General features: G+C 37.2%; 1 protein-coding gene across 1 annotated transcript in view; it reads right to left on the bottom strand.

The window, feature by feature from the left end:
* NBEA (neurobeachin) overlaps nucleotides 1–26,216 on the bottom strand; it is a 928,080-nt gene that overhangs the window by 601,356 nt on the left and 300,508 nt on the right. The window contains exons 28-29 of the mRNA XM_006083617.3: nucleotides 12,927–13,095; nucleotides 11,301–11,396 (exon numbers count right to left, since the gene is read on the bottom strand). Of these exons, the coding sequence (XP_006083679.1) occupies nucleotides 11,301–11,396; nucleotides 12,927–13,095 (265 nt within the window). The remainder of the gene's footprint in view (nucleotides 1–11,300; nucleotides 11,397–12,926; nucleotides 13,096–26,216) is intronic.

Raw genomic sequence — 26,216 nt, 5'->3', positions numbered from 1 at the left:
GTTTCATTTTTACCTTTAAATTTTAATACATGTGAAATTTATTTGGAATATCATGAAACAAGGATATGAATTTTTTCACTTGGCTACCTATGTGGTAATCCCCAAACCATTTGCCAAATGATCCTTCCTCACCCATTTAATTAGAAAAGTTATATTTATAATAATAAATATACAAATTCCATTCCACATATAGAATGTTTGTGTAACTGTATCATAGTCTCTTAATTATTTTATTTCCTTTCTTAATCCTTTTCCCTGATTAGAAACATTAGATGAAAAACATATTTATTTGTAAGTTCACCTAAATATTAACTTTCTTATTATTAAACCTAAAGTGCAATAATTAACATAAAACTTCTACAGCTTCCAGGACAAGTTATCAATAAAAGTCTCTTTAGCATATATTTTATGGCTCCCATCAATACTGAGCTTTTCAAAAAATTGTTCAGCTTTCTCACTGACTTACTCATTAGCTTAACAAATATTAAGTATATCTATTTCCAAGAGCCAGGCAAGGTGAAAGAGACTACCTTCTTGAAGCACACATTTTAATAATCAATTAGACAAATAAATAAATTGCATAACTACAAAAAGAGAAATAAAGAAGATGCTATGATAGACAACAGAGTGTCAGGGAGGAAGCTATTAGCTACAGTAGTCAGGAAAGACCTCTGTGAGGAAGTAACCTTTAAGCCAATACCTGATGAAGAAGAATAAATAAGGCAATCATACAAAAAAAATAGGAAAGAGAGCCATAAACCAGGAATAAAACACAAAGATCAAAAGGCAGGAAAGTGCTTGGAATGATTAAAGAATTAAAAAGGAATCTGATTGTAACTAAATGGGCAAATGGAAGAATAACAAGATAAATTTGGAAAGGTAGTCAGCAGTCAGATTATCCAGGAGTCATCTGATAGCTTACTCTAAAGGATTAAGAAAAAACTAAGTCGATTCAAGGAACTGCAGCCTCCTGATCACCACACCCTCTGTCTGAGAAACAGCATCTGTGTGGTCACCTTGATTTGGGGTTATAAATATCGTGAATACATTTGTGTTCAGTGCCTGGTACGTTGTGTCTTGTTGTGTGGTATTTTGTGCCTTTAAATCAGCGCAGCAGATCCAAGTAACAGCAGCCTCCTGATCACCACACCCTCTGTCTGAGGAACAGCAGCTGTACGTGAAGCCTCCCCACACCAGCCAGAAGAGCCACCACAGCTGTGAACAGCACCCACCAGAGGAGCTGCTGCCAACTGAGGTGCAGCTGCTACCACAACCACCTGAGGAGCAACCACAGCCCAAGGAGCCACTGCCACCCAGGGAGCAGCCACTGAATGACTCAACATCTAGATACGTCGGTGAGATCAAACATGGGTAGACAAAGAAACCCACAAAGGAAAAAGGAGGCTCGCCAGAAAAGCAGCTAAGCGATACAGAGGCATGCAATATGACAGAAAAAAATTCAGAATAAGGGTCCTAGAGTGCATAAACCGGATGCAGGAAAAAAATCAACAACTTATGCAAGAAGCAAGAAGAAACAGATGAAAAAATCAATAACTTATGTAAGACCCAAGAAGAAATGAAGAGCGATATAGCTGCAATAAAAAACACCATTGAAAGTATCAACAGTAGACTAGGAGAAGCGGAGGATCAAATTAGTGAATTAGAAGAGAAGGAAGCAAAACACACCCAAACTGTACTTCAATTAAAGAAAAAAATTAAAAGACAGGAAGAGAGTCTAAGGGAGCTTTGGTACAACATGAAATGAAACAACATACAAATAATAGGGGTGCCAGAACAACAGAAAGAGGAACAGGGATTAGAAAACCTATTTGAAGAAATAATATCAGAAAACTTCCCTGAGGTGGGGAAGAAAAAAGTCACACAAGCCCAGAGAGTCCCAAACAAGGTGAACCCGAAAAGTCCCACACCAAGACACATCATAATTACCATGGCAAAAGTTTAGGACAAAGAGAGAATCTTACAGGCTGCAAGAGAGAGACGGAAAGTTACATACAAGGGATCTCCCATTAGATTATCAAATGATTTCTAAACAGAAACACATCAGGCCAGAAAAGAATGGATGGAAATTTACAAAGTGATGCAAAGCAAAGGACTGAATCCAAGAATACTCTATCCAGCAAGGCTATCATTCAAAATTGAAGGGGAAATAAGAAGCTTCACAGACAAAAAAAGGCTAAGGGAGTTTATCACCACCAAGCCAGCAATGCAAAAAATGCTAAAGGGACTGGTGTAAAAAGAAGAAATAAAAAGCTCAGAAAGAAAACAGCCACACAAAAAAAGAAATGGCTACAAACAAGTACCTTTCAATAATAACTTTAAATGTAAACGGACTAAATGTTCCAATCAAAAGACATTGAGTGGCTGAATGGATAAAAAACCATGACCCATACATTTGCTGTCTACAAGAGACCCACCTCATTAGAAGGGAATCACACAGACTGAAAGTGAAGGGATGGAAAAATATCTTTCAGGCAAATGGAAAGGAAAAGAAAGCTGGGGTAGCAATACTTATATTGGACAAAATAGACCTCAAAGTGAAGGCCATAACAAGAGATAAGGAAGGCCACTTCATAATACTAAAGGATCAATACAACAAGAAGATATAACCCTGGTAAACATATATGCACCCAATGCAGGAGCACTCAAATACATAAAAAAACTCCTGGAAGATATCAAAGGAGAGATCGACAACAATACAATCATAGTAGGGGACTTTAATGCACCACTGACATCACTGGATAAATCCTCTAGACAAACAATCAGCAAAGAAACAGGAATCCTAACTGACTCACTAGATCAGATGGATTTAATTGACATCTTCAGAACACTTCACCCCAAAGCCACGGGATATACATTCCACTCAGGTGCTCATGGGACAGATTCAAAAATAGACCACATATTGGGTCACAAACAAAGTCTCCCCAAATTCAAGAAGATTGAAATCATACCAAGCATCATCTCAGACCATGACAGCATAATATTAGAAATAAACTACAATAAAAACAACCCAAAATACTCAAAAACTTGGAAGCTGAATACCACGTTATTAAATATTGATTGGGTTACCAATGAGATCAAAGAAGAAACTAAAAACATCCTGGAAACTAATGACAATGAAAACACAACAATCCAAAACCTATGGGACACAATGAAAGCAGTCCTGAGAGGGAAGTTTATAGCTCTACAGGCCTACCTCAAAAAATAAGAAAAAATGGTAGTAAATCATCTAACTCTACAACTCAAAGAATTAGAAAGAGAGCAACAAGAAAATCCCAGAGTGAGCAGAAGGAAGGAGATAATAAAGATTAGAGCAGAAATAAATGACATAGAGACCAAAAAAAAAAAAAATACAGAAAATCAATGAAACCAAGAGCTGGTTCTTTGAAAGGATAAACAAGATTGACAAACCTCTAGCCAAGCTCACCAAGAAGCAAAGAGAGAGGACCCAAATAAACAAAATCAGAAACGATAGAGGTGAAATAACAACAGACCCCACAGAAATACAAATGATTGTTAAAAAATACTATGGACAACTCTACTCCAACAAACTAGACAACCTGGAGGAAATGGACAAATTTCTAGAAAAATACAACATTCCAAAACTCAATCAGGAAGAATCTAAAAATTTCAATAGGCCAATAACTATGGAAGAAATTGAAGCAGTCATCAAAAAGCTTCCAGCAAACAAAAGCCCAGGACCAGATAGCTTCTCAGGGGAGTTTTACCAAACATTCAAGGAAGAACTAAAACCTATCCTCCTCACACTACTACAAAAAATTCAAGAGGAAGGAATACTTCCAAGCTCATTCTATAAAGCCAGCATCACCCTAATGCCAAAACCATGTAAAGACAACACAATGAAAGAGAATTCCAGGCCAATATCCCTCATGAACATAGATGCCAAAATCCTCAACAAAATCTTAGCAAATCGGATCCAGCAATACATCAAAAAGATCACACAGCATGACCAAGTAGGATTTATCCCAGGGATGCAAGGGTGGTACAATATCCACAAATCAATAAACGTGATACATCACATAAACAAATTGAAAGAAAAAAACCACATGGTCATATCAATTGATGCAGAAAAAGCATTTGACGAAATCCAACACCCATTTTTGATAAAAACTCTCAGCAAGGTGGGAATAGAAGGATCATACCTCAACATAATAAAAGCCATATATGACAGGCCCACAGCCAACATCATACTAAATGGGCAAAAACTAACACCATTTCCCCTAAGAACAGGAACAAGACAGGGATGCCCACTCTCACCAGTCCTGTTCAACATAGTACTGGAAGTATTAGCCATTGCAATTAGACAAGAAGAAGAAATAAAAGGCATCCAAATTGGAAAAGAGGAAGTAAAACTGTCCTTATTTGCAGACGACATGATATTATACATACAAAACCCTAGAGACTCCATCAAAAAACTACTAGACTTAATACATGAATTTGGCAAAGTTGCAGGATACAAAATTAACCCCAAGAAATCTGAGGCATTTCTATACACCAATAGTGAACTTTCAGAAAGAGAGATTATAAAAACAATCCCATTTACCATCACACCAAAAAAATTAAGCTACCTAGGAATAAACTTAACTAAAGAGGTAAAAGACCTCTACTCAGAAAACTACAGGACGTTGAAAAAACAGATAGAGGAAGACATAAACAGATGGAAGAACATACCATGTTCATGGATTGGTAGAATCAACATCATTAAAATGTCCATACTACCCAAAGCAATCTATAAATTCAACGCACTTCCCATTAAAATACCAACGGCATACTTCACAGATCTAGAACAAACTCTCCAAAAATTCATCTGGAATAAAAAATAGACCCGGAATAGCTGCAGCAATCCTGAGAAAGAACAAAGTAGGTGGGATCTCAATACCAGATATCAAGCTATATTACAAAGCCACTGTTCTCAAAACTGCCTGGTACTGGCACAAGAACAGACATATAGATCAATGAAATAGAATAGAGAGCCCAGAAATTGGCCCGAACCAATATGCTCAATTAATATTTGACAAAGGAGGCAAGAACATACAATGGAGCCAAGATAGTCTCTTCAATAAATGGTGTTGGGAAAATTGGACAGATACATGCAAGAAAATGAAACTAGACCACCAACTTACACCATACACAAGAATAAACTCAAAATGGATAAAGGACTGAAATGTACAACGGGAAACCATAAAAATTCTAGAAGAATCCAAAGGCAACAAAATCTCAGACATATGCCGAAGCAATTTCTTCACTGATACAGCTCCTAGGGCATTGGAAACTAAAGAGAAAATGAACAAATGGGACTACATCAAAATAAAAAGCTTTTGCACAGCAAAAGAAACCATCAACAAAACAACAAGAAAGCCCACTGCGTGGGAAAACATATTTGCCAACGTCATATCTGATAAGGGCCTAATCTCCAAAATTTATAGGGAACTCATACAACTTAACAAAAAGAAGATGAACAATCCAATCAAAAAATGGGCAAAGGATCTAAATAGACACCTTTCAAAAGAGGACATTCAGAAAGCCAAGAGACATATGAAAACATGCTCAAAGTCACTAATCATCCAAGAAATGCAAATCAAAACAACAATGAGGTACCATCTCACACCTGTCAGGCTGGCTATCATCAACAAATCAACAAACGACAAGTGCTGGAGAGGATGTGGAGAAATAGGAACACTCTTGCACTGCTGGTGGGAATGCAGACTGGTGCAGCCACTATGGAAGACAGTATGGAGTTTCCTCAAAAAACTAAAAATGGAACTCCCATTTGACCCTGTAATCTCACTTCTAGGAATTTATCCCAAGAAACCAGAAACACCAATCAGAAAGGATATATGCACCCCTATGTTCATAGCAGCACAATTCACCATAGCTAAGATCTTGAAACAGCCTAAGTGCCCATCAGTAGATGAATGGATTAGAAAACTGGCGTACATCTACACAATGGAATACTATGCTGCTGTAAAAAAGAAGGAACTCTTACCATTTGCAACGGCATGGATGGAAATGGAGAGCATTATGCTAAGTGAAATAAGCCAGTCAATGAAGGAAAAATACCACATGATCTCACTCATTCATGGATAATAAAGACTATTATAAACTTTTGAACAATAAAGATACAGAGGCAGAGCTGCCTCAAACAGATTGTCAAACTGCAGCAGGAAGGCTGGGGAGGGTTGGGGGACAGGAGGGAGGGGGGTAAGAGATCAACCGAAGGACTTGTATGCATGCATATAAGCATAACCAATGGACATAAGACACTGGGGTGTAGGGGAGGCCAGGGGATTGTCAAGGGCGGGGTAAAAAAAAAACGGACACATATGTAATACACTTTGTAATACTTTAAGCAATAAAACAATAAAAAATAAATAAATAAATAAATAAATAAAAAATTTTGCACAGTGTTACTCCCATGTTTTCATCCACATACGCTTGTGAATCTTTGTTCTCAGTGATAAATTTTGTGAAGTCTCATAATAGGAGTAGCCTGACTGATGAAAGTAGTAGCTCGTGCATATCTCTGAAGGTCACGGAATATAAACCTGATGTAAAATCTCTGTCATCAGTGATGCAGCAGCAAAAGTCCCACTGATAATATCAAATGGAATCATAAAGTTTTCTGTCGGACTATCAGTGTACATGTATACATTAAAAAATAAATGTATTTTTCATCATCATAAAAAAAAAAAACTAAGTCAAATCAAGACATAATCTCATTTATATATTTTAATAAAATGCAGCAAAACTAAAAAAAAAGTAGAATGGTGATCACTAAAGGAAGAGGTGAGAAAACCATTTTGGAAGCAACTGTAGTAATCCAGGTAAATTAAAAATAAAGTAGTCTTGCCACTGTAAGTTTAGACATGTTAACTTTGTCCCAAAATTATAGAATGCTTTAGAAAAAAAAATTATTTTATTACATTTGTTATATTACATATATAAAATATTTATCATAGGAACATATATTAAATAGAAATTATATTTCATTACATTACTTTTTACAAATTTTTTTTAATTTTTTAAATTTATCTTTATTGTTGAAAGTACTATAGATCTCCCTTTTCCCCCCATTGACCCCTTCTAGCCCATCAGCACCCCCACCCTGTGCCTTCACTACACTATTGTCTTTGTCCATGGGTTATGCATATATGCATATAAATTATTTGGTTAATCTCTTCCCACCCACCCACTCCCACCTTCCGTCTGAGATTACAAATTGGTGCTATTTTTAAATTTTCCATCAGTAAATAGGATAAATGACTAGAGACAAGTCCAATGAAGAAAATGGCAATACTCAAAGAAGGGATAAGACCTTGAAATGAGGGACTATCAAAGATTAAAAAGAAGAGAGAGAGGGCAGAGAGCTAGTTCAGAAAATTTTAAAAAGCTAAATAATGAGCTAAAAGAAGGAAATGAAGTATGGAATTAAAGAGTAGACGAGATCAGTTCTTCTCAAACTATCTGTGAAAAATAACAAGATGTTAAAGTACACAAAATAAAAGCAGAAATATTTTTTATTTGACTCCATAGACATAAAACTACATTTCAATAAATATACTCTGAACAAAGACAACATTGGGAAAGAGATAATAATTGTACAAACTGTCCATGTTGTTCACTGAAAGTGTATATACACAAATGTTTTTATACTTGTAACTTTTTTCATTACACATCATAGCTAAACAAAAAGCTTTAAGCAAAAAGTGATTCCTCAAAAGAAATGACTATGTAAACACTATGAACAAACATTGAGAATATAAATATTTAAAGTTTATAACGTGACCATGAGCTTTTTGCTTGTTAAACTTAATCTAAACCAAGTTGAACCAGCAGTAATGATACTCAAGGGAATAACATAGAGCTAACCTATTTTTATTTAATAATATGGAGAAAGCAGTGTCACAGAGGTATGTTGATGGAATGAAAACTCAGCTTAGAATATTTGTTTGAAACATTTATCCAAAATGAAACTAGAAGTGCTGTATCTTCAAAACATACCACTAATGTTCAATACCCAGTTACAGTAATTTATCCTGCATAGTTATAATCACATATAAATTGCTTCACTGAAAGAAATAGTTCCAGTTCCATGAATTTCTTATGTATGAATCTTCTTTTAACAGAAAACACAAAACATTCTATCAAATACTTAAGATGACAAGAGCCAACTTTGCAAGGATGAACAAAATGAATTTTATTCTTAGAGCTCAAGATAGTTCATTGACAATTATTATTAAACTAGAGGCCCGGTGCACAAAATTCGTGCACTGGAGGGGGAGGAGGTCCCTCAGCCCAGCCTGCACCCTCTCGCAGTCCGGAACCCCTCAGGGGATGTCCGACTGCCAGCTTGTGGCTGGATGCCCTTCTGCTGCTGCACGGCCTGCTGCTTGAGCTTCAGCAGCTGCTGCACATACTCAGGCTGGGCCACCACAGTCTGTCCTGCGAACACCATCGAGTGGGTGAGTCAAGTGCAGTAGCAGGCTCACCCTGAGTTCCCTGTGGTTCCCTGAGTCACTGAGATGTTCACACTGACTGCCTTCTACAGAGAACATCACCAGGATCGGGCCTAAGCTGGCAGTCGGACATTCGTCTTGAAGTCCGGGTCCGCTCGGGGGATGTCCGACTGCCTAAACCGGCAGTCGGACAACCCCCAAGAGATGTAGCAGTGTGCCAAGGGGCAGGTGGCCAGGGAAGAGCCCGAATTGGGGCTGGGCGCTGCACCGCTCATGCTCATCCCGGCCCGCTGCACCTGCTGCCACCGCCTGGTAGTACTGCCACGGAGTCAGGAGAGGCTCTCACCATGGCAGCTGCACTTGCCAGCGGTGAGCCCAGCTTCTGGCTGCACCAGGGGGCAGCTCCTGCATTGAGTGTCTGCCCCCTGGTGGTCAGTGTGCATCACAGCAACCGGTCGTTCCACCCTAACGGTCACTTAGGCTTTTATATATATAAATAATGAAACATGTCATAAAAATTGTGTACTTCCACAACATTCAAACTTTGATTTTTATTCTCTGACACTTGCTGCTAGTAAAAAACAAAACAAACAAAAAAAACATGTTGGAATCCTTCTTTGTTTGGCAGTGCTGCATTCATTAAAAATATTGGACATGTTTGACAAAGAAGCCAATCCTATTAATCTTTAAAGAGTAGAATCCAACTAATTTTTTATCCTGTGAAAACACTAAGAGTTGATTCTACAGTTCCAATATCATCAACAGAAATTTCCTCTCAATAACCATTGCACCACAGCATGCAATCACAGATATGTATAATCCACTTCCATATTAGCACATATTAAAGATAATAATAGAAAATTTACCACATCAACCTAAAAGGTCCTCAAAATTGTATTATACCACTAAGACCACTGTGCAGTTCAGCCAAAATTGTTTTCATAACAAAATTTTTTTGATAAAGAAAGTAGTACATTCATATTCTGATTCAGGCTCCTTAATCTGGAATATTTCCCAGTCACTACAGCTAAACCTTTGGAATATGCTTACGCACAACACAAATTCCAGAGGACATTTAATCTATTTAATCTAATCCTTCTTACTTTACACAATTCAGAGCTTTATGTATTTATAAGAAATAAAGCTAAAAAATGTTTTTTCCTTTATTTTGTTATGATGCTTAAAGGTTGCATATTTATAAAAATATGTATGCATTCATCAAGTTGTAACAAAAAGTACTTTATTGCTTCCTTTGTTCTATAAACTGGTCTTCCATATCCTTAACCACTGTATGGTGTACACTAAACTATGGTATCATCTGGAGCTCAGGTCCTCTCTAAACTCACTCAGCTCAGTTTCTTGCAGTTGTAGGGTAAAGTCCCCCACTTTTTGTTGACTGTTAGCGAGGCTGTGCTCTCAGACCTTGCAAGGTGATGTTATATCTTTGTCCTATGATCATCTCCATCACAGCAATGTCAAATCCTTCTCACACTGTTCTGCAACCAGACAGAGAACTGTCTTTACAGGACTCCTGTGCTTAGGTCAGGGCTACCTGGACAATCATCTTTTGTTAAAAGCAATTGTCCTATAGAAAATAACAGTCACAGAAGCAAAATCCATCATTTTAAGTGTCCCAGGAATTATGCAGGGAGTGTACACAGGAAAAACTTGGGGATGAGATGTGGGGATGCAGAATCACCCTACTACAATCCTTTGTTCTGCAGAGACAATACTCATGTTAATCTTACCCAGAAATCATTTTGGCTATTTAATGTTTCATCTCTAAAACTTTCAATTGGTTTCTTTTAAAACTCTTCATTTTCATCCTCATTATGTCCACTTTTTCCTTTAGATTGAAAAACATCTTGTACTTACTTGATAATAATTGTTTAAATGTTCTTATATAATAATTCTGAAATCTCTGTCCTTTCTGAATCTCTTCTTATTGACTAATTTTTTTCCTCTTGCTTATTCATTACATTTTCCTGCTTCTTTGTATGTTTAATAATTTTTATTAGATGTTTAACATTGACAATTATATAGCTTGTTGAAGAATTTTTTTATATTCCTTTAAAGAGAGTTGGAACTTTACTCTGACAGAAACTTAAATAACTTTAAATCGCTTTGATGCTTTCAAAGCTTGTTTTAAGGTTTTTACTTGTGAATATGGAGTGGCCTTCATTTTAGGGCTAACTTAGTCCTTCTGCTAAGGTCTGACTCTTACATTCTTGAATGAATGTTACCACTGTACATATTATTCTACATATAATTAGGTATCCTTAATTTGCAGATGGTACTTAAAAATGTAACAGAATCCTATATAATAAAAGGCTAATATGCAAATTGTCCCCTCGGAAGTTCGACCAGGAGACCGGGAGTTCGATCACTTGCTATAATATGCACTGACCACCACAGGGTGGCGTGGAACATGGCGGGCAACCAGCTGTGGTGGCGGAGCACTAAGGGAGTGAGGGAAGAGGGGGGCAGGGAAGCAGGGAACTGAGTGGTGGCAGCGCGAGTGTCAAGGGAAGGAGGAGGCGGGGAGGCCGGGAGGCGGGGAACCTGATCGGCCCTGATCGCAGGCTAGGCCTAGGATCCCTAGCCGTGCATGAATTTTGTGCACCTGGCCTCTAGTATAAATATAAAAGCTATATTTTGCTCTCATTAGCCAGGTATAAATACAACATATATCTCCATGAAACCTGAGGTATATACTTGTTTATAACAATAGAATTATGGATATTTATTACATAATATGATGAAACAAGAATACTCAAATAGGTTGGAAGATGAGGTCAATATTACCTTTGTAAAATGAGTGGGCAAAGCTCTGCTCAGGAATTAACTTGGCAAGGAATCCATGGTTCAAAGTTGGATGAGGGATAGATGGTATGACCACAACTGTGAAGAAAATCATGGAATCAAATTTGAGCCAGTATGTAACAACTGCTACATGGTCCACTGACAAAACATGACAAGTTTATATTATTGCAACATGCAAGCACTGATGGCAACAAAGACTGCACCCCTGAGGGAAGGAAAGTGGTTATATATTAAGAGAAAGGAAATAATGTACTTAAGTAATTTTAGGACAGACACATAAAAACATACACAAAAATAAGAACTGGTTTTAGTGAACTGGTAATTCACTAATATTTGTTTATTTTATATACACATGACTGATAGGAATACATTTAAAAAAGAGTTAAGATAATAAAGTCTTAGTATTTTAAATGGTCAAAAGACATAAACTGCAGTGGTAAGATAATGTTTAATTTGAAGAACAAAGTTAAAAGAGTATACTACAATGAATGTCATGTTTATGAGTTTAAACTAAATATAGCATGAAACAGCAAAGTATTAAAACTTATACATAATCCATATTTCCACAACAGCAATAAAAGGTAAATGAGATATGAAATGCTATCAAAAACAAGATGCAGAGATTAGACCACTAATTTCTATGCACTTGTTAAAATATCCATTTTATTTATATGTCATATACATTTATTTAGGAAATAAAATTTAAACTGCCAGTTAATCCAGTGGTACATGAAATAACCACTGGGTTACCAAGGTTACACTGCAAAAAAACCACAGAGAAATAACCTTGATATAAACATGGCCTGTAATGCAATTGATAGAAGAAACCCGATGATATTAAAAAATAGGAAATATTTATCATTTTCAAGCAGAATAGACAAAGTTGATAATGCAAGAACTCCTACAACATGAGTATAATCGGTAGGTAAGAAAGATATGAGCCAAGATGGTTGATTTTAATTGAAGGTACTTTGGTATAAAGTTTAGAATGTATGTTTTCCTATTATGATCTCTGATAGAATATTGATATTAAGTACAGAATATTTTGAATATAGATGATATAGAATATAGAGTATTTCTATTTAGAAACCAAAATAATTATACAGCAAAAGAAAAAGGATGGAAGGAAGGAAGGAAGGAAGGAAGGAAGGAAGGAAGGAAGGAAGGAAGGAAGGAAGAAAGGAAGGAAGGAAGGAAAGAAGGAAGACTATCTTTGAACTTGGCTATAAAGATTTATATTTTGGCTTAGTCTTGGTCTTGTACTACTCTATAAGAACCTCCTAATTTCATGTTTATAAAAGTTAAAAGTAATACATTTAAAATATGAGTTACTTGCAAATAAAATAGTAGTATAAATGATTGGTATTAATAAATATAAAACATTAAAACCAAAACTGCACTGGCAAATGAGAATATAGCAAATATCATAGAAATACCATTCATACATTTTTTAGGAATTAGAAGAATATTAAATTGTTCTTTATATACCACTAACTTGTAAATGTATGAGATGATTATGAATAGAATCAGTTTAAGTCTGAATGTAAAAATGAAATTTAAAGCAGGAAAATTATAATGAAATTTAAATAATATAAAAATATTAAGTACCTGTACTTGTTGGTGAATTTATTTCCTGTCTGATGTTTCTACCTGGTTGACTTCCAATTCTTGCAGTCTCTCGCTGGGGTTCTAATATGTCACGGTACTTGGAAACCATCAGAACCGAAATGAAGTAAACGACAGCTAAAGCTAAGAACTGTGCCTGCTTGCTATCATCCTGTGTAAAATAAAAAGGCAGTTTTGATATTCAAAATTTTTAAAGTGAAAGTTCTTAGAATACAAGAAATTATTCCTATCTCATTGTCTTCATGGAATAAAATATGACATTTAACTTTTATTTATCTCTCTCTCCCTCTCCCTTCCTCTCTGAAATCAATAAAAATATATTTTAAAAAACCCCACGAATGTTAAAATTTTGCTGAATATGCCACAAAACTTTATTCTTTGTGCTTTTCACCATTATTATTTATTTCTTCCATGATAGAGTATGTATATTAAAAATGCAGCTATATGCAGCATGTATATTAAAATATGCAGTATGTATATTTAAAATATGCACAAGGATGAAAAGAATAATTATACACCTCAATGATAAAGACAGAGTTTCAAATATTATAACTAAAAATTAATAGACAATAATTACAATTGAAATACATAAACATTTCTGACATGTTACTATTTGAGCAAGAGACTATTAATACAAATAGGGGAGCATAAAACAAATTCTATACAATCTCAATATGAACTAAAAGGGTGACATGGTAGCTTAAGAGAAAGCGATTGCAATCTTTACCTGCATAAACAGATTAAAAAGAAGTAAAAATCTCACCATCCTGCACTGGAAAAATAACCACTAAAACACTGCCAGGATTGAGGCTCCTAATTTCAAAAGTTCAATAACAAAAAGGAGTTCTTCCAGAGGAAAAGAGCCAAACAATAAAAGGTCTGATAAAGATCAGCCTAGTTAGGATAAAGAGGTAATCCAATCTAATAAAAGAAACATGGTAATTAACCGTAACTTCGCTACTCTTCCCATTGGCTAATCAGCGAGATATGCAAATTAACTGCCAGCCAAGATGGCGGCCAGCTGCCAGGCAGCTGAAGCGAACAGAGGCTTGCTTGCTCCAGTGATGGAGGAAGCCAAGGTTCCCCGCCTGCCGCTGCTGGACTCTGAGCTACTCTCTAAGAAACACTGTTGAAAATATAGAAGCTAAACAATCCCCAGAAACCTGCTTTCAGTCAGCTGGGATCTCAGAGCTGGAGTCGCAACAGTGTTTCAAATACAGAAGGTAAACAAAGCCCAGAAACCTGCTTTCAGCAGCCGAGGTCTCAGAGCTGGAGCCGAGCCTCAGAGCTAAAGCTGGCTCTCAGCTCCAGTGACAGCCATAGAAGGTAAATAAATCCCAGAATAAAAAGAAAAAAGAAAAAAAGGAGAGGTTGGGAGCTTCAGTCACCCGCCAGCTGAAAACGGCCCTCAGCCCCTCACTTAGACTGGCCAGGCACCCCAGTGGGGACCCCCACGCTGAAGGGGGTGTGACCAGCTGCAAACAGCCATCATCCCCTCATCCAGGCTGGCCAGGCACCCAAGCGGGACCCCCACCCAGATCCAGGGCAAACCAGCCGGCCCCAACCCATGCACCAGGCCTCTATCTTATATAGTAAAAGGGTAATATGCCTCCCGGCACCGGGATCAGCAGAGCCGCCAGGCCACTCGGCACTGGGATAAGCAGAGCAGCGAGGCCTCCTAGCACTGGGATCAGCAGAGCAGCGAGGCCTCACTGCCCCGGTGTCAAGTGGAGCCGTGAGCCTCCCAGCACCGGGATCAGCGGAGCAGCGAGGCCTCCTGGCCCCTGGAGCAGCGTGACAGGGGGCAGTGCCCAAATCCCCTGATCGCCCTGTGGCTGTGTGTGTGAACAACCTCCCTATCTGCCCTGCTCTGTTCGTGACAGGGGAAGGCGCCCCAACACCCTGATCAGCCCTGCTCTGTGCCTGATAGGGGGTAGCTCCCCAACCCCCTGATCGGCCCTGCTCTGTGTGTGACAGGGTGCAGCGCCCCAACCCCCTGATCCGCCCTGCTCTGTGCATGACAGGGGGTGGCGCCGCAACCTTCCCATCGACCCTGCCTTGAGTGTGACAGGGGGTGGCGCCCCAACCCCCCAATCGGCCCTACCCTGAGCGTGACTGAGGGTGGCATCGCAACCTCCTGATCCGCCCTGCTCTGTGCATGACAGGGGGGAGCTCCTCAACCCTCTGATCAGCCCTGCTCTGAGTGTGACAGGGTATGGAGCCCCAACCCCCCTGATGGGCCCTGCTCTGTGCGTGACAGGGGGCAGCGCCCCAACCCCCTGATCAGCCGGCTCTGTATGTGACAGGGGTGGCGCCACAACTCCCTGATCCGCCCTGCTCTGAGCCCGACCAGGGGCTGCGGGGCAGGCACCTAGGGATTGGGCCTGCCCTCTGCCACCCGGGAGCGGGCCTAAGCCAGCAGGTCATTATCTCCCGAGGGGTCCCAGACTGTGAGAGGGCACAAGTGCGGCTGAGGGATACCCCCGCCCCGCACCAGTGCATAAATTTTTATGCACCAGGCCTCTAGTAGTTTTATAAAAAGCAGCTTGCTGTCCAGCAGAGAAGATAATTTTATTATAAGCATGCTTTGCAAAAATGTAAGAGCTCCATATTACCTTGAAAGCTCTAGCCAAAAAGCTTAGATAACCATCTTCTAGGGAAAAACTGCTAAGAAGGAAAATGAAGGAGGAGGAGGAAGAGGAAGAGGAGGAGTAGAGGAAGAATGAGGAAAAAGGAAGGAGGAAGAAGGAAGAAGGAGGGAGAAAGAGGAAGAAAGGAGGACAAAGGAGGAAGAAGGAAGAGGGAGAAGAAGAAGGAAAAAATGAAGAAGAAGAAGAAGAAGAAGAAGAAGAAGAAGAAGAAGAAGAAGAAGAAGGAGGAGGAGGAGGAGGAGGAGGAGGAGGAGGAGGAGGAGGAGGAGGAGGAGGAGAAGGAGGAGGAGGAGGAGGAGGAGGAGGAGGAGAAGGAGGAGGAGGAGGAGGAGAGGAGAGGAGAGGAGCAGGAGGAGACGAGGAGAAGGAGAAGAAGGAGAAGAATGAATAAAGGAGGAGGAGTAGAAGACCACTACCAAATTAGACCATATTTAAATAAGCAAATGTAAATGGTTAGCCTTTTTCTAAGCTAATAAAAGTGATACTTCAAACCAAAACTGCATTTACTGTGCCCCATAGATAACTGGTAAAAATTAGTATCATAAAAATAAGGAAAACAAACATGCATTAAAGTCTAGTAACTCTATTAATGGGTTCGTTGTATTATTACATTTAAGTACAATATAAACAAAAAATCAAAATTTATGTGCATTTGTCAGAAAAGAAAGTAAACAAGAAATGATGATTTAATACTATGAAACAAAATTAGTATAGCTAATGGTGAAAATGACCAAAACAGATTAAACTTGTTCTGGCATTTGAATTAAGTATTTTATATTCAGTGGTTGAGAGCTTTCTTATGATGTGTTTAAAATGCATACTACTTGCATTACAATGCTAATGGAATAGATATACAGAAAAAGGTAAAAATACAAAAGCTTAAATGGTTATTATAAAGGACGTGAGTACAATCAAACAAACAAAGAACACTGACCAAGAATAAATGCGAATGCAGCTCAAGCTGTGATACACCATAAAAGCCCATGTCACTTTTTATTTCCACCATTGGAAACTCAGTTCCAGGAAATTAACAGGCATTTAACAAATATGTGTGAAATGAATTGATGTCAACCACCAAGTTGTGGAGCTGCAAATAATATATACTGTTGTCCTAGCCAAGCTAAAATCTCCTTCAAATATGGTATGTAAATAGTTGCCATTTCTTTTCAAACTCAGATCTTCAAAGTAATTGTGCTGCTTATTCCCTATTCTATCTTTGAAAAAGAGTAACAATATACATAGAGGCTAAACATCTGGAGAACAACTAAAGTTTATACAGGTTAATTGACTTTCTTATGTATTTTATTGTTATGAAAACATGAACTTTATTATGTTTCTCCCATCGGCTTAAGAAATGGGGTTCTCCACTATGCAATCTTGAATTAGTAATATAATTAAATAACTGAAATCTTTTAAAAACTGTAATGCTTCAACCAGGATGTTGGAAAACTTTAAATTTAATTCCTAAGGATTAAAATTAGTTTCAGTTTATATAATTTTGGACACTGGTGACCTAGGACAAATTTCCTTTCAATTTTGCATACTAGAGAACACTGAAAATGAAGTTGTTGTTTTTTTAAAGCCACTTCTTTCTTTTTTACCATATATTCAATTTTGCCACAAAAATCTTAAACAGTTCATGTGAGTTTATATTAGCAATGTCTTTGAGACCAAAATAGTCAAGACCCAATTAAAACAGGAGAGCTCAAATACCCAATACCCTTAGAACATTCAGTTCAGGAGATCAAGCAGACTGCTCCACTAGGTCCCACAGGATACCTACTACATAAAGCCACTGCATTACGACTGGGAGTAATAGCAATTCTAATACATAGAAACAATAACAAAGAAACACCTAAAACGGGGAGACAAAGAAACAACCCCCAAATGAGGAATCTCCATAGATAGAGCTAAATGAAATGAAGGCAAGGAATTTATCAGACAGAGTTCAATGGGAACTACACAGAACTTAGTGGAAACTATATAAGCATGAAAAAGTACATAGAAACCATGAACACAAACCAGTTGAAAATGAAAAATACAATATCTGAGATTAAGAATACACTGGTAGGAGGCTGGATGAAGCAGTGGATCGAATCAGCCATTTGGAGACAAGGTAGAAAACACACATTCAATCAGAGCAACAAAAGAAATAAGAATTTATTTATTTTTTTTAAAAAAAGGTGTAGCAGAAGGAGAAGTTGGCAAGGGATAAAAAACCTGTTTGAAGAAATAATGACAGAAAACTTTCCTAACCCGGTTAAGGAAAAACTCACACAAGTTCAGGAAGCTCAGAGAGTCCCAATCAACATGAACCCAAATAGACCCACAGTAAGACACATCATAATTAAAATGGCAAAGGTTAAAGACAAAGAGAATTTTAAAGGCAGAAAGAAAGAAAAAGTTAGTTAACTACAAGAGGGTTTCCATAAGGCTGTCAGCAGATTTTTCAACAGAAACACTTCAGGCCAGAAAGGAATTACTTGAAGTATTCAAAGTAATGAAAAGCAAGGACTTGAAACCAAGACTACTCTATCCAGCAAGGCTATCGTTTAAAAGTGAAGGCAAAAAAGTTTCCTGGACAAAAAAAAAGGCTAAAGGAGTTGATTATCTCCAAACCAGCATTGCAAGAAATGGTAAAGGTCCAGCTTAAAAAAAAGAAGAAATAAAAACAGAGAGAAACACAAGCATAAAGAATAAAAATGGCAATAAATAAGTACCTAATAATAAAGTAAATAGTGTAAATACTCCAATCTATAATAATAAAAGCGTAATATGCTAATTAGACTGGATGTTCTTCTGGACTACCTTCGGACTTCGAGGGAAGCCCGGGTCCTGGGTGCCTGTGGACAGCCAGAGGGAAGCCCGGGTTCTGGGTGCTGGAGGGAAGCCCAGGTCCCAGGTGCCAGAGGGAAGCTGGTGTTGGCAGCCCAGGGATGGAAGGCCTACTCTTGCATGAATTCTGTGCATCGGGGCTCTAGTTAAAAGATATAATGTGACTGAATGTCTAAAAAAACATGACCCATACATATGCTACCTTCAAGAAACCCACCTCAGAACAAAAGATTCACACAGACTGAAAGTGAAAGAATGGAGAGCAATATTCCATGCACATGGAAACAAAAAATAAGCTGAGATAGCAATACTAATATCTGGCAACATAGACTTCAAAACATAGGCCATAACAAGAGACAATGAAGGTCACTACATAATACTAAAGGGATTTATACAGCAAGAGGACATGACCCCAGCAAACATATATGCAACCAATATAGGAGCACCTAAATATTAAAACAAAAAACCAACAAACAAAAAGAACAAAAACCTCTTGGTGGACTTTAAGGGAGAGATTGGCAGCAACACAGTCATAGTAGGGAACTATAACATCCCACTGTCATCACTGGATAGATCTTCAATCAACAAGGAAACAGTGACCTTAAATGACAAAGTTGATCAGATGGATTTAGTTGATGTTTACAGAGCATTTAATCCCAAAGGAGCAGAATACATATTCTCCTTAAGTGCACATGGAGCATTCTCAAAGATAGAATGCACGTTAGAACAAAAAATAGGTCTTAACAAATTCAAGATGATTGATATCATACCAAGCATCTTTCTCGAACCACAATGGCATGAAACAAGAAATAAACTACAACAAAATACTCAAAAACACTAAAACACATGAGGCTAAATAGCATATTATTGAATAAGGGATGAATTACCAAAGAAATCAAAGAATATATAGATAACAATTGTGGAAACAAATGAAAATGAACACACAATAACTCAAATCTATGGGATACAGCAAAAGAATTCTGAGAGGGAAGTTCATAGAATTACAAGCCTACATCAAGAAGCAAGAAAAACTTCAAATAAATAATCTAAAAGAAATAGAAAAAAACCACACACACACACACACACACACACTCACACACAAGAAAAGAAGAGGAAGAAAGTAATAACGACCAGAACAGAAATTAATGACATAGAGCAGCCGTGGGCAAACTATGGCCCACAGGCCGGATCCGGCCCGTTTGAAATGAATAAAACTAAAAAAAAAAAAAAAGACCGTACCCTTTTATGTAATGATGTTTACTTTGAATTTATATTAGTTCACACACTCCATCCATGCTTTTGTTCCGCCCTCCGGTCCAGTTTAAGAACCCATTGTGGCCCTCGAGTCAAAAAGTTTGCCCACCCGTGACATAGAGTTTAAAAAAAAAATACAAAAAATCAAGAAAACCAAGAGTGGGTTCTTTGAGAAAATAAACAAGATTGATAAACTGTTACCAAGACTCACCAAGAAACAAAGAGAAAGGACCCAAATAAATAAAATCAGAAATGAAAAAGGCAAAGTAACAACTGACCTCACAGAAATACAAAGGACTGTAAGAAAATAATATGAATAACTATATGCCAGCAAATTGGACAACCTGGGTGAAATGGCCAAATTCCTAGAAATATACACTCTTCTAAAACTCAATCAGGATGAATTAGGAAACCCGAATAGACCAATAACAACTAATGAAATTGAAACAAGTATCAAACACTCATAAACAAAAGTTCCATACCAGATGGTTTCATAGGAGAATTTTACCAAACATTAAGAAGAATAAACAGCAATCCTTCCCAAACTATTGTAAAATATTCTTGAGAAGGGAAGACTTCCAAATTCTTTTTATGAGGCCAGCATTACGCTAATTTCAAAACCAGAAAAACACATTACAAAGAAAGATAACTATAGGCCAAAATCCCTGATGAACATAGATGATAAAAGCCTCAACAAAATATTAGTAAATGAGATTCAGCAATACATTAAAAAGATCATACACCATGACTAACTGGCATTTATTCTGGGGAACAAGGCTAGTACAATTTACACAAATCAATAAATGTGATACATCACATAAACAAAATGGAAGATAAAAACCACATGATCATATCAATAGATGCAGAAAAAGCATTCAATAAAATCGAGCAAACATTTATGATAGAACTCTCAGCAATATGGGAATAAAGAGATCATACCTCAACATAATAAAGGCTATATATGACAAATAATCAGCCAATATCATACGAATGGACAAAAACTAAAAGCATTTCCCTTAAGGTCAGGAACAAGACAGAGATATCCACTTCCCCCACTTTTATTCAACATAGTGATGGAAGTCTTAGCCATAGCAATCAGACAAGATGAAGGGATGAAAGGCATCCAAATTGGAAAGGAGGAAGTAAAACTGGCATTGGTCACAGATGTCATTACATTGTACTTAGAAAACTGTAAAGATTCCACAAAAAAAACACACCAAAACAACTACTAGATCTAATAAGCAAATTCTACAAATTAGCAGGATCAAAATTACTATCCAGAACTCAACTGCATTTTTATACACCAATAATAAACTCTCAGTAAGAGAAACTAAGAAAACAATCATATTTACTATTGCAACAAACAAAATAAATAAGGTACCTAGGAATAAACTTAACCAAGGAGGTAAAAGAGCTGTACTCAGAAAACTATAGGACATTGAAGAAAGAAAGAGAGGAAGATGCAAACTAGTGGAAGCATATACCATGTTCATGGACTGGAGCAATTAACATCATTAAAATGTCCATACTACCCAAAGAAATATATAGATTCAATATGATTCCTATTAAAATACCAATGGCATATTTCACAGATCTAGAAGAAATATTGCAAAAATTTATATGGAACCAAAAAATACCCCAAATAGCCTCAGTAATCTGGAGAAAGAAGAACAAAGTTGGAGGAATTACAATACCAGATATCAAACTATATTACAAAGCCACAGTAATCAAAACAACCTGGTACTGGTATAAGAACAGCATATGGATAAATGGAACAGAACAGAGAGACCAGAAATAAACCCATGCCTTCATGATCAATTAGTATTTGACAAAGAAAGCAAGAGCATGCAATGGAGTAAAGACAGTCTCTTCAATAAATGGTGTTGGGAAAAAATGAACAGGTACATGCAAAAAAAAAAAAAAAACACACACAACCAGACCACCAACTTACACCATACACAATATTAGACTCAAAATGAAGAAAAGACTTAATTGTGAGCCATGAAACCATAAAAATCATAGAAGAAAACAGGCAGTAAACTCTCAGACATCTCTCAGAGCAACATTTTTGCCAATATATCTCCGAGGGCAAAGGAAACACAGGGAAAAATAAACAAATGGGACTACATCAAACTATAAAGCTTCTGTACAGCAAAAAAATCCATCAACAAAACAAAAAGGGAACCTACGGTATGGGAGAACACATTTGCCAATGATTCATCTGATTAGGGTTTAATCTCCAATATATATAAATAACTTACACAACTCAACACCAGGAAGACAAAAATCCAATTTAAAAATGGGCTAAGGGCTCTAGCCAGTTTGGCTCAGTGGATAGTGACAGCCCGCAGACTGAAGGGTCCAGGGTTCAATTCAGTTCTCAGGCAAGTACCTATGTTGCAGGCTCCATCCCAGGCCCCGGTCACGGCGCATGCGGGAAGCAACCAATCAATGTGTCACTCTCACATTGATGTTTCTCTCTCTGTGTGTCTCTCACCTTCCCTTCCACTCTCTCTAAAAATCAGTGGAAGAATATCCTGGGGTGAGGATTAACAAAATCAAAAAATGGGCAAAGGAACTGAATAGACACTTGTCCAAAGAGGATATACAGACGGGCAAGAGACATATGAAAAAATGTTCAAAGTCACTAATCACCAGAGAGAGGCAAATTAAAACTACAATGAAGTATTACCTCACCTCTGCCAGAATGGCTACTATTAATAAATCAACATATAACAAGTGCTGGTGAGGATGTAGAATAAAGGGAATCCTAGTACACTGCTGGTGGGAATGCAGACTGAGCAGCCACTGTGGAAATCAGTATAGAGGTTCCTCAAAAAAATTAAAAAATGCAACTTCCTTTTGACACAGTGATCCCTCTTATGGGTATACATCCTAAGCATCCTCAAATATCAATCAGAATGCATAAATGCACTCCTATGTTCATAGTAGCATTATTTACAAGATCTGGAAACAGCCCAAGTGCCCATCAGTAGATTAGTGAATAAAAAGCTGTGGTATATTTATACAATGAACTACTACAATGGTTGTAAAAGAAAGGAACTCTTACCCTTTGCGACAACATGGATGGACCTGAAGATTATTATGCTAAGGGAAATAAGCGAGTCAGAGAAAGACAAATAACAGATGATCTCACTTAAAAGAGGAATCTAATGAACAAAATAAACTGATGAACAAAATAGAACCAGAATCATGGATACATGGGACAGACTGACAAATGTCACAGGAGAGTAGGGTAGGGAGTACTAGGTAAAGGAAGGTGAAGGGATTAGCTAAAGAACATATATGCATAGCCCCTGGACACAGACAATAGTGTAGGGAGGGTTAAGTGGGATATGGGGTGGGGACAGGAACTGGGTGGAAGTAGACAAAGGGGGGGAGGGGAATGGAGGACATCTGCAATAGTGTCAATAATAAAAATTTTAAATTAAAAAAAATCAGCAATGTCTTTACCATTGAAAACAAATGAGAGAAAGAAAGGAATTTTTTCTTTGACATGTTATCAAATGTTTCTTCTTGCCACTACAGTAGCATTCACTTTCTTTCAGGGTCAACAAAACTCAGAAATCCTTGAAAAACATGAAAATCCTTAATCTTTCAGGAGGCGGGGGGAGGGAGAGAGAGGGAGAGAGAGGGAGAGAGAGGTGGTCTTACTAAGAAAATTATATACTTAAAAAGTAAAACAGCTGGCAAAAACCAAAGACTATGGAAAAAAAAGAAATAGTTTTCCACCCCAAGGTTATATTCTATCACTTAGTTTTCTGATCTATACCCATATGTATATACATGTACTTTTCTTTAAAAACCTATTTTTTTTTAATCTAATTTGTTTCTGAAATTAAGGCTAGTAAAAATGACTATGGATTCATAAAAAATTCAAGTCAAGTAGAATGCTTAGCATAATATCTACTATTACCTCTAAAATGTATAATTTTAAAATTTGTAATTTTCAAATTTCACAGATGATTTATAAGTGAGAAAAAAAGTGTCTTAGAACTTGTGAAATATGATGATGAAAAAAGAGAACAGTTTGGAAAGATCTACCTTTGAACTCTAATTCTACTACCTCATAACAGCTGTGTGATCTTAATCTTTCTGAGTCTTAACTATCTCTTAACCATTAACTGGAAGCTTAGGATAATATATATTAAGTTTCTAATACATACTGTAAACTCAATGAACACAAGTTATATTCCTGTAAGATACATGTAGGAACACTTAATTACTTTCCTTCAGGAACAAAACTAAGTGCCACTGCTTGGTTATCCAACATATTTATAAAACATCTATAATTCTTAAAAATATGTCATTATCTACCAAAATTATCATTATTTACCATAATCACCTAATGCAGAATTTACTAACTATTAAAAAACAATGTCACACTTGTTAGATCTGACTGTTCCTCTTGGAGATAAAGATATGCTCTATGTTTAATCATTCTTCATTTTAAAAAGCATTCTTTCCACAAAATATTTTTCTCAAGATGAGTAATTTCCATTTCTAAATGGTCAAATTGTTAATAAGTGATGTTTTTCCAAGTCTAGATTACAAATCAGATTGTGATAAGATTTTCACATCATTGTTTTTATACTATCATGTGTTTTATCTCCTATTTTTTTAAATCCCTTTATCATTTATTAATTACAAAGAAATATGGGTTTATCATTAAAAATTTGAATATACAAAAACATAAAAGGATTAAGCACAAAATAAAAACTATCTAGAGATAAGCACTGGTAGTATTTTGGTATATTTTTTCTAGTCTTTTTTTTTTAAATAAAGATGTACATGCACATATACTCAGCATACAAATGTAATATTTGTGTAATATAAGTGCTTTTGTTTACTGCTGCTTTCCCTTAGAACATATCATGGGTGTTTTTCCATGTCATTAAATTTCCCTCAAAAATATGATTTTAGTGGCTGCATAGTTTCCCCCTTGAATAAATATACTATGATTTATTGGGCTGAAACTCTATTGTTAAATATTTACAATGTTGCCAAATTTCCTGTAGGAATATCTGATGAGCACATGAGAATAAATAACTTCTGAGCAAGACCAATGGATCATATGGCATCAATATTTATAAGAGTTTTAACACATATTGATTAAGAGCTATTCAAAATGTTTATCCACTTTCTATTCCTACCAGTGCGATAGATATGAATGTATAAATACATACATATCTATACACTAGAGGCCAGGAGCATGAAATTCATTCGCGGGTACAGTCCCTAGGTCTGGCTTGCGATCAGGGCCATCTTCCCTGGCTGCCCGCAGCCAGCCCCACCCCCTGCCGCCACCCACCCTGGTTCCCCGTTTGCCATCCAGCGATTGGAGCCTGATGGCCCGGGAAGGGACTGAGAGGTTGGTCCTTCCCGCAAACTTGCCAGCCCCACCTCCGCCACGGGCCTTCTGTGTGTGGGGCGACTGGCAGGGCGGGGGCCTTGGCCTGGCACCACCTGCGTACCCCACCACCCACCCCCGGTTCGCCGTTCGCCATCCGGCGATTGGAGCCTGCTGGCTAGGGAAAGGGACCTAGAGGTGGTCAGTGCACCTCATAATGACTGGTTGAGCAGTCATTCTGGTCCTTCCACCATTAGGGTCAGTTTGCACATTACCCTTTTATTATATAGGATGATGGCATATTTTAATGTACCTTTGCAATGCTGGTATTAAAAGTTTTACATTTTAGCCCTAACCGGTTTGGCTCAGTGGATAGAGCGTCAGCCTGCGGACTGAAGGGTCCCGGGTTTGATTCCGGTCAAGGGCTTGTACCTTGGTTGCAGGCACATCCCCAGTAGTGGGTGTGCAGGAGGCAGCTGATCCATGTTTCTCTTTCATCGATGTTTCTAACTCTCTATCCCTCTCCCTTCCTCTCTGTAAAAAATCAATAATATATATTTTAAAAAAAAGTTTTACATTTTAGTTTATTTAATAGTAAAAATATCTCACTTTTGTTTTTAATTGCATTCCTTTGACTACTGGTGATTATTTTAAGTGAGATATTTTTATCATAGTTTATTACCTTAATTCTCATATTTTATGTCTACTGCCTATTTTTGTGTTGATATATTTATAATTTTCCCAGTGATTTATAAGAACTGATACATATTAGATTATTTTTCTACTGTATATTACTACCATATAATATTATACTACATGACTTACAGATACTTCAGCCATTCTAAAGTACGCCAGCCAATTTATTAAGTGTAAATTTAAAACATAAACTTTCTTCTATATTTCATAAATCATTAATTAAAATAATGCTATATACCTGAAACTAATACACAATAATATTCATTGTAAACTGCAATTAAAAACAATTAATAAAAATTAAAAGAAAAGAAAACTAGAATCCAAAGTGGCTGGTAAATAGTAACTATATTAAGCAGTACTGTCTTATTGAATCTGCTCTGAAATACGCCAATCTTATTTTTGCTTATCTTGAGTAATTGGTGATATAATTGAAGTATTCCATGAAACTGTCTCCTTAAGCTTTTT

This window comes from Myotis lucifugus, unplaced genomic scaffold (assembly GCF_000147115.1).
Source record: "Myotis lucifugus unplaced genomic scaffold, Myoluc2.0 scaffold_7, whole genome shotgun sequence".
NCBI lineage: Eukaryota > Metazoa > Chordata > Mammalia > Chiroptera > Vespertilionidae > Myotis > Myotis lucifugus.
The sequence above is the reverse complement of the archived record's forward strand: the minus strand, read 5'-3'. Positions and strand labels throughout refer to the sequence as shown.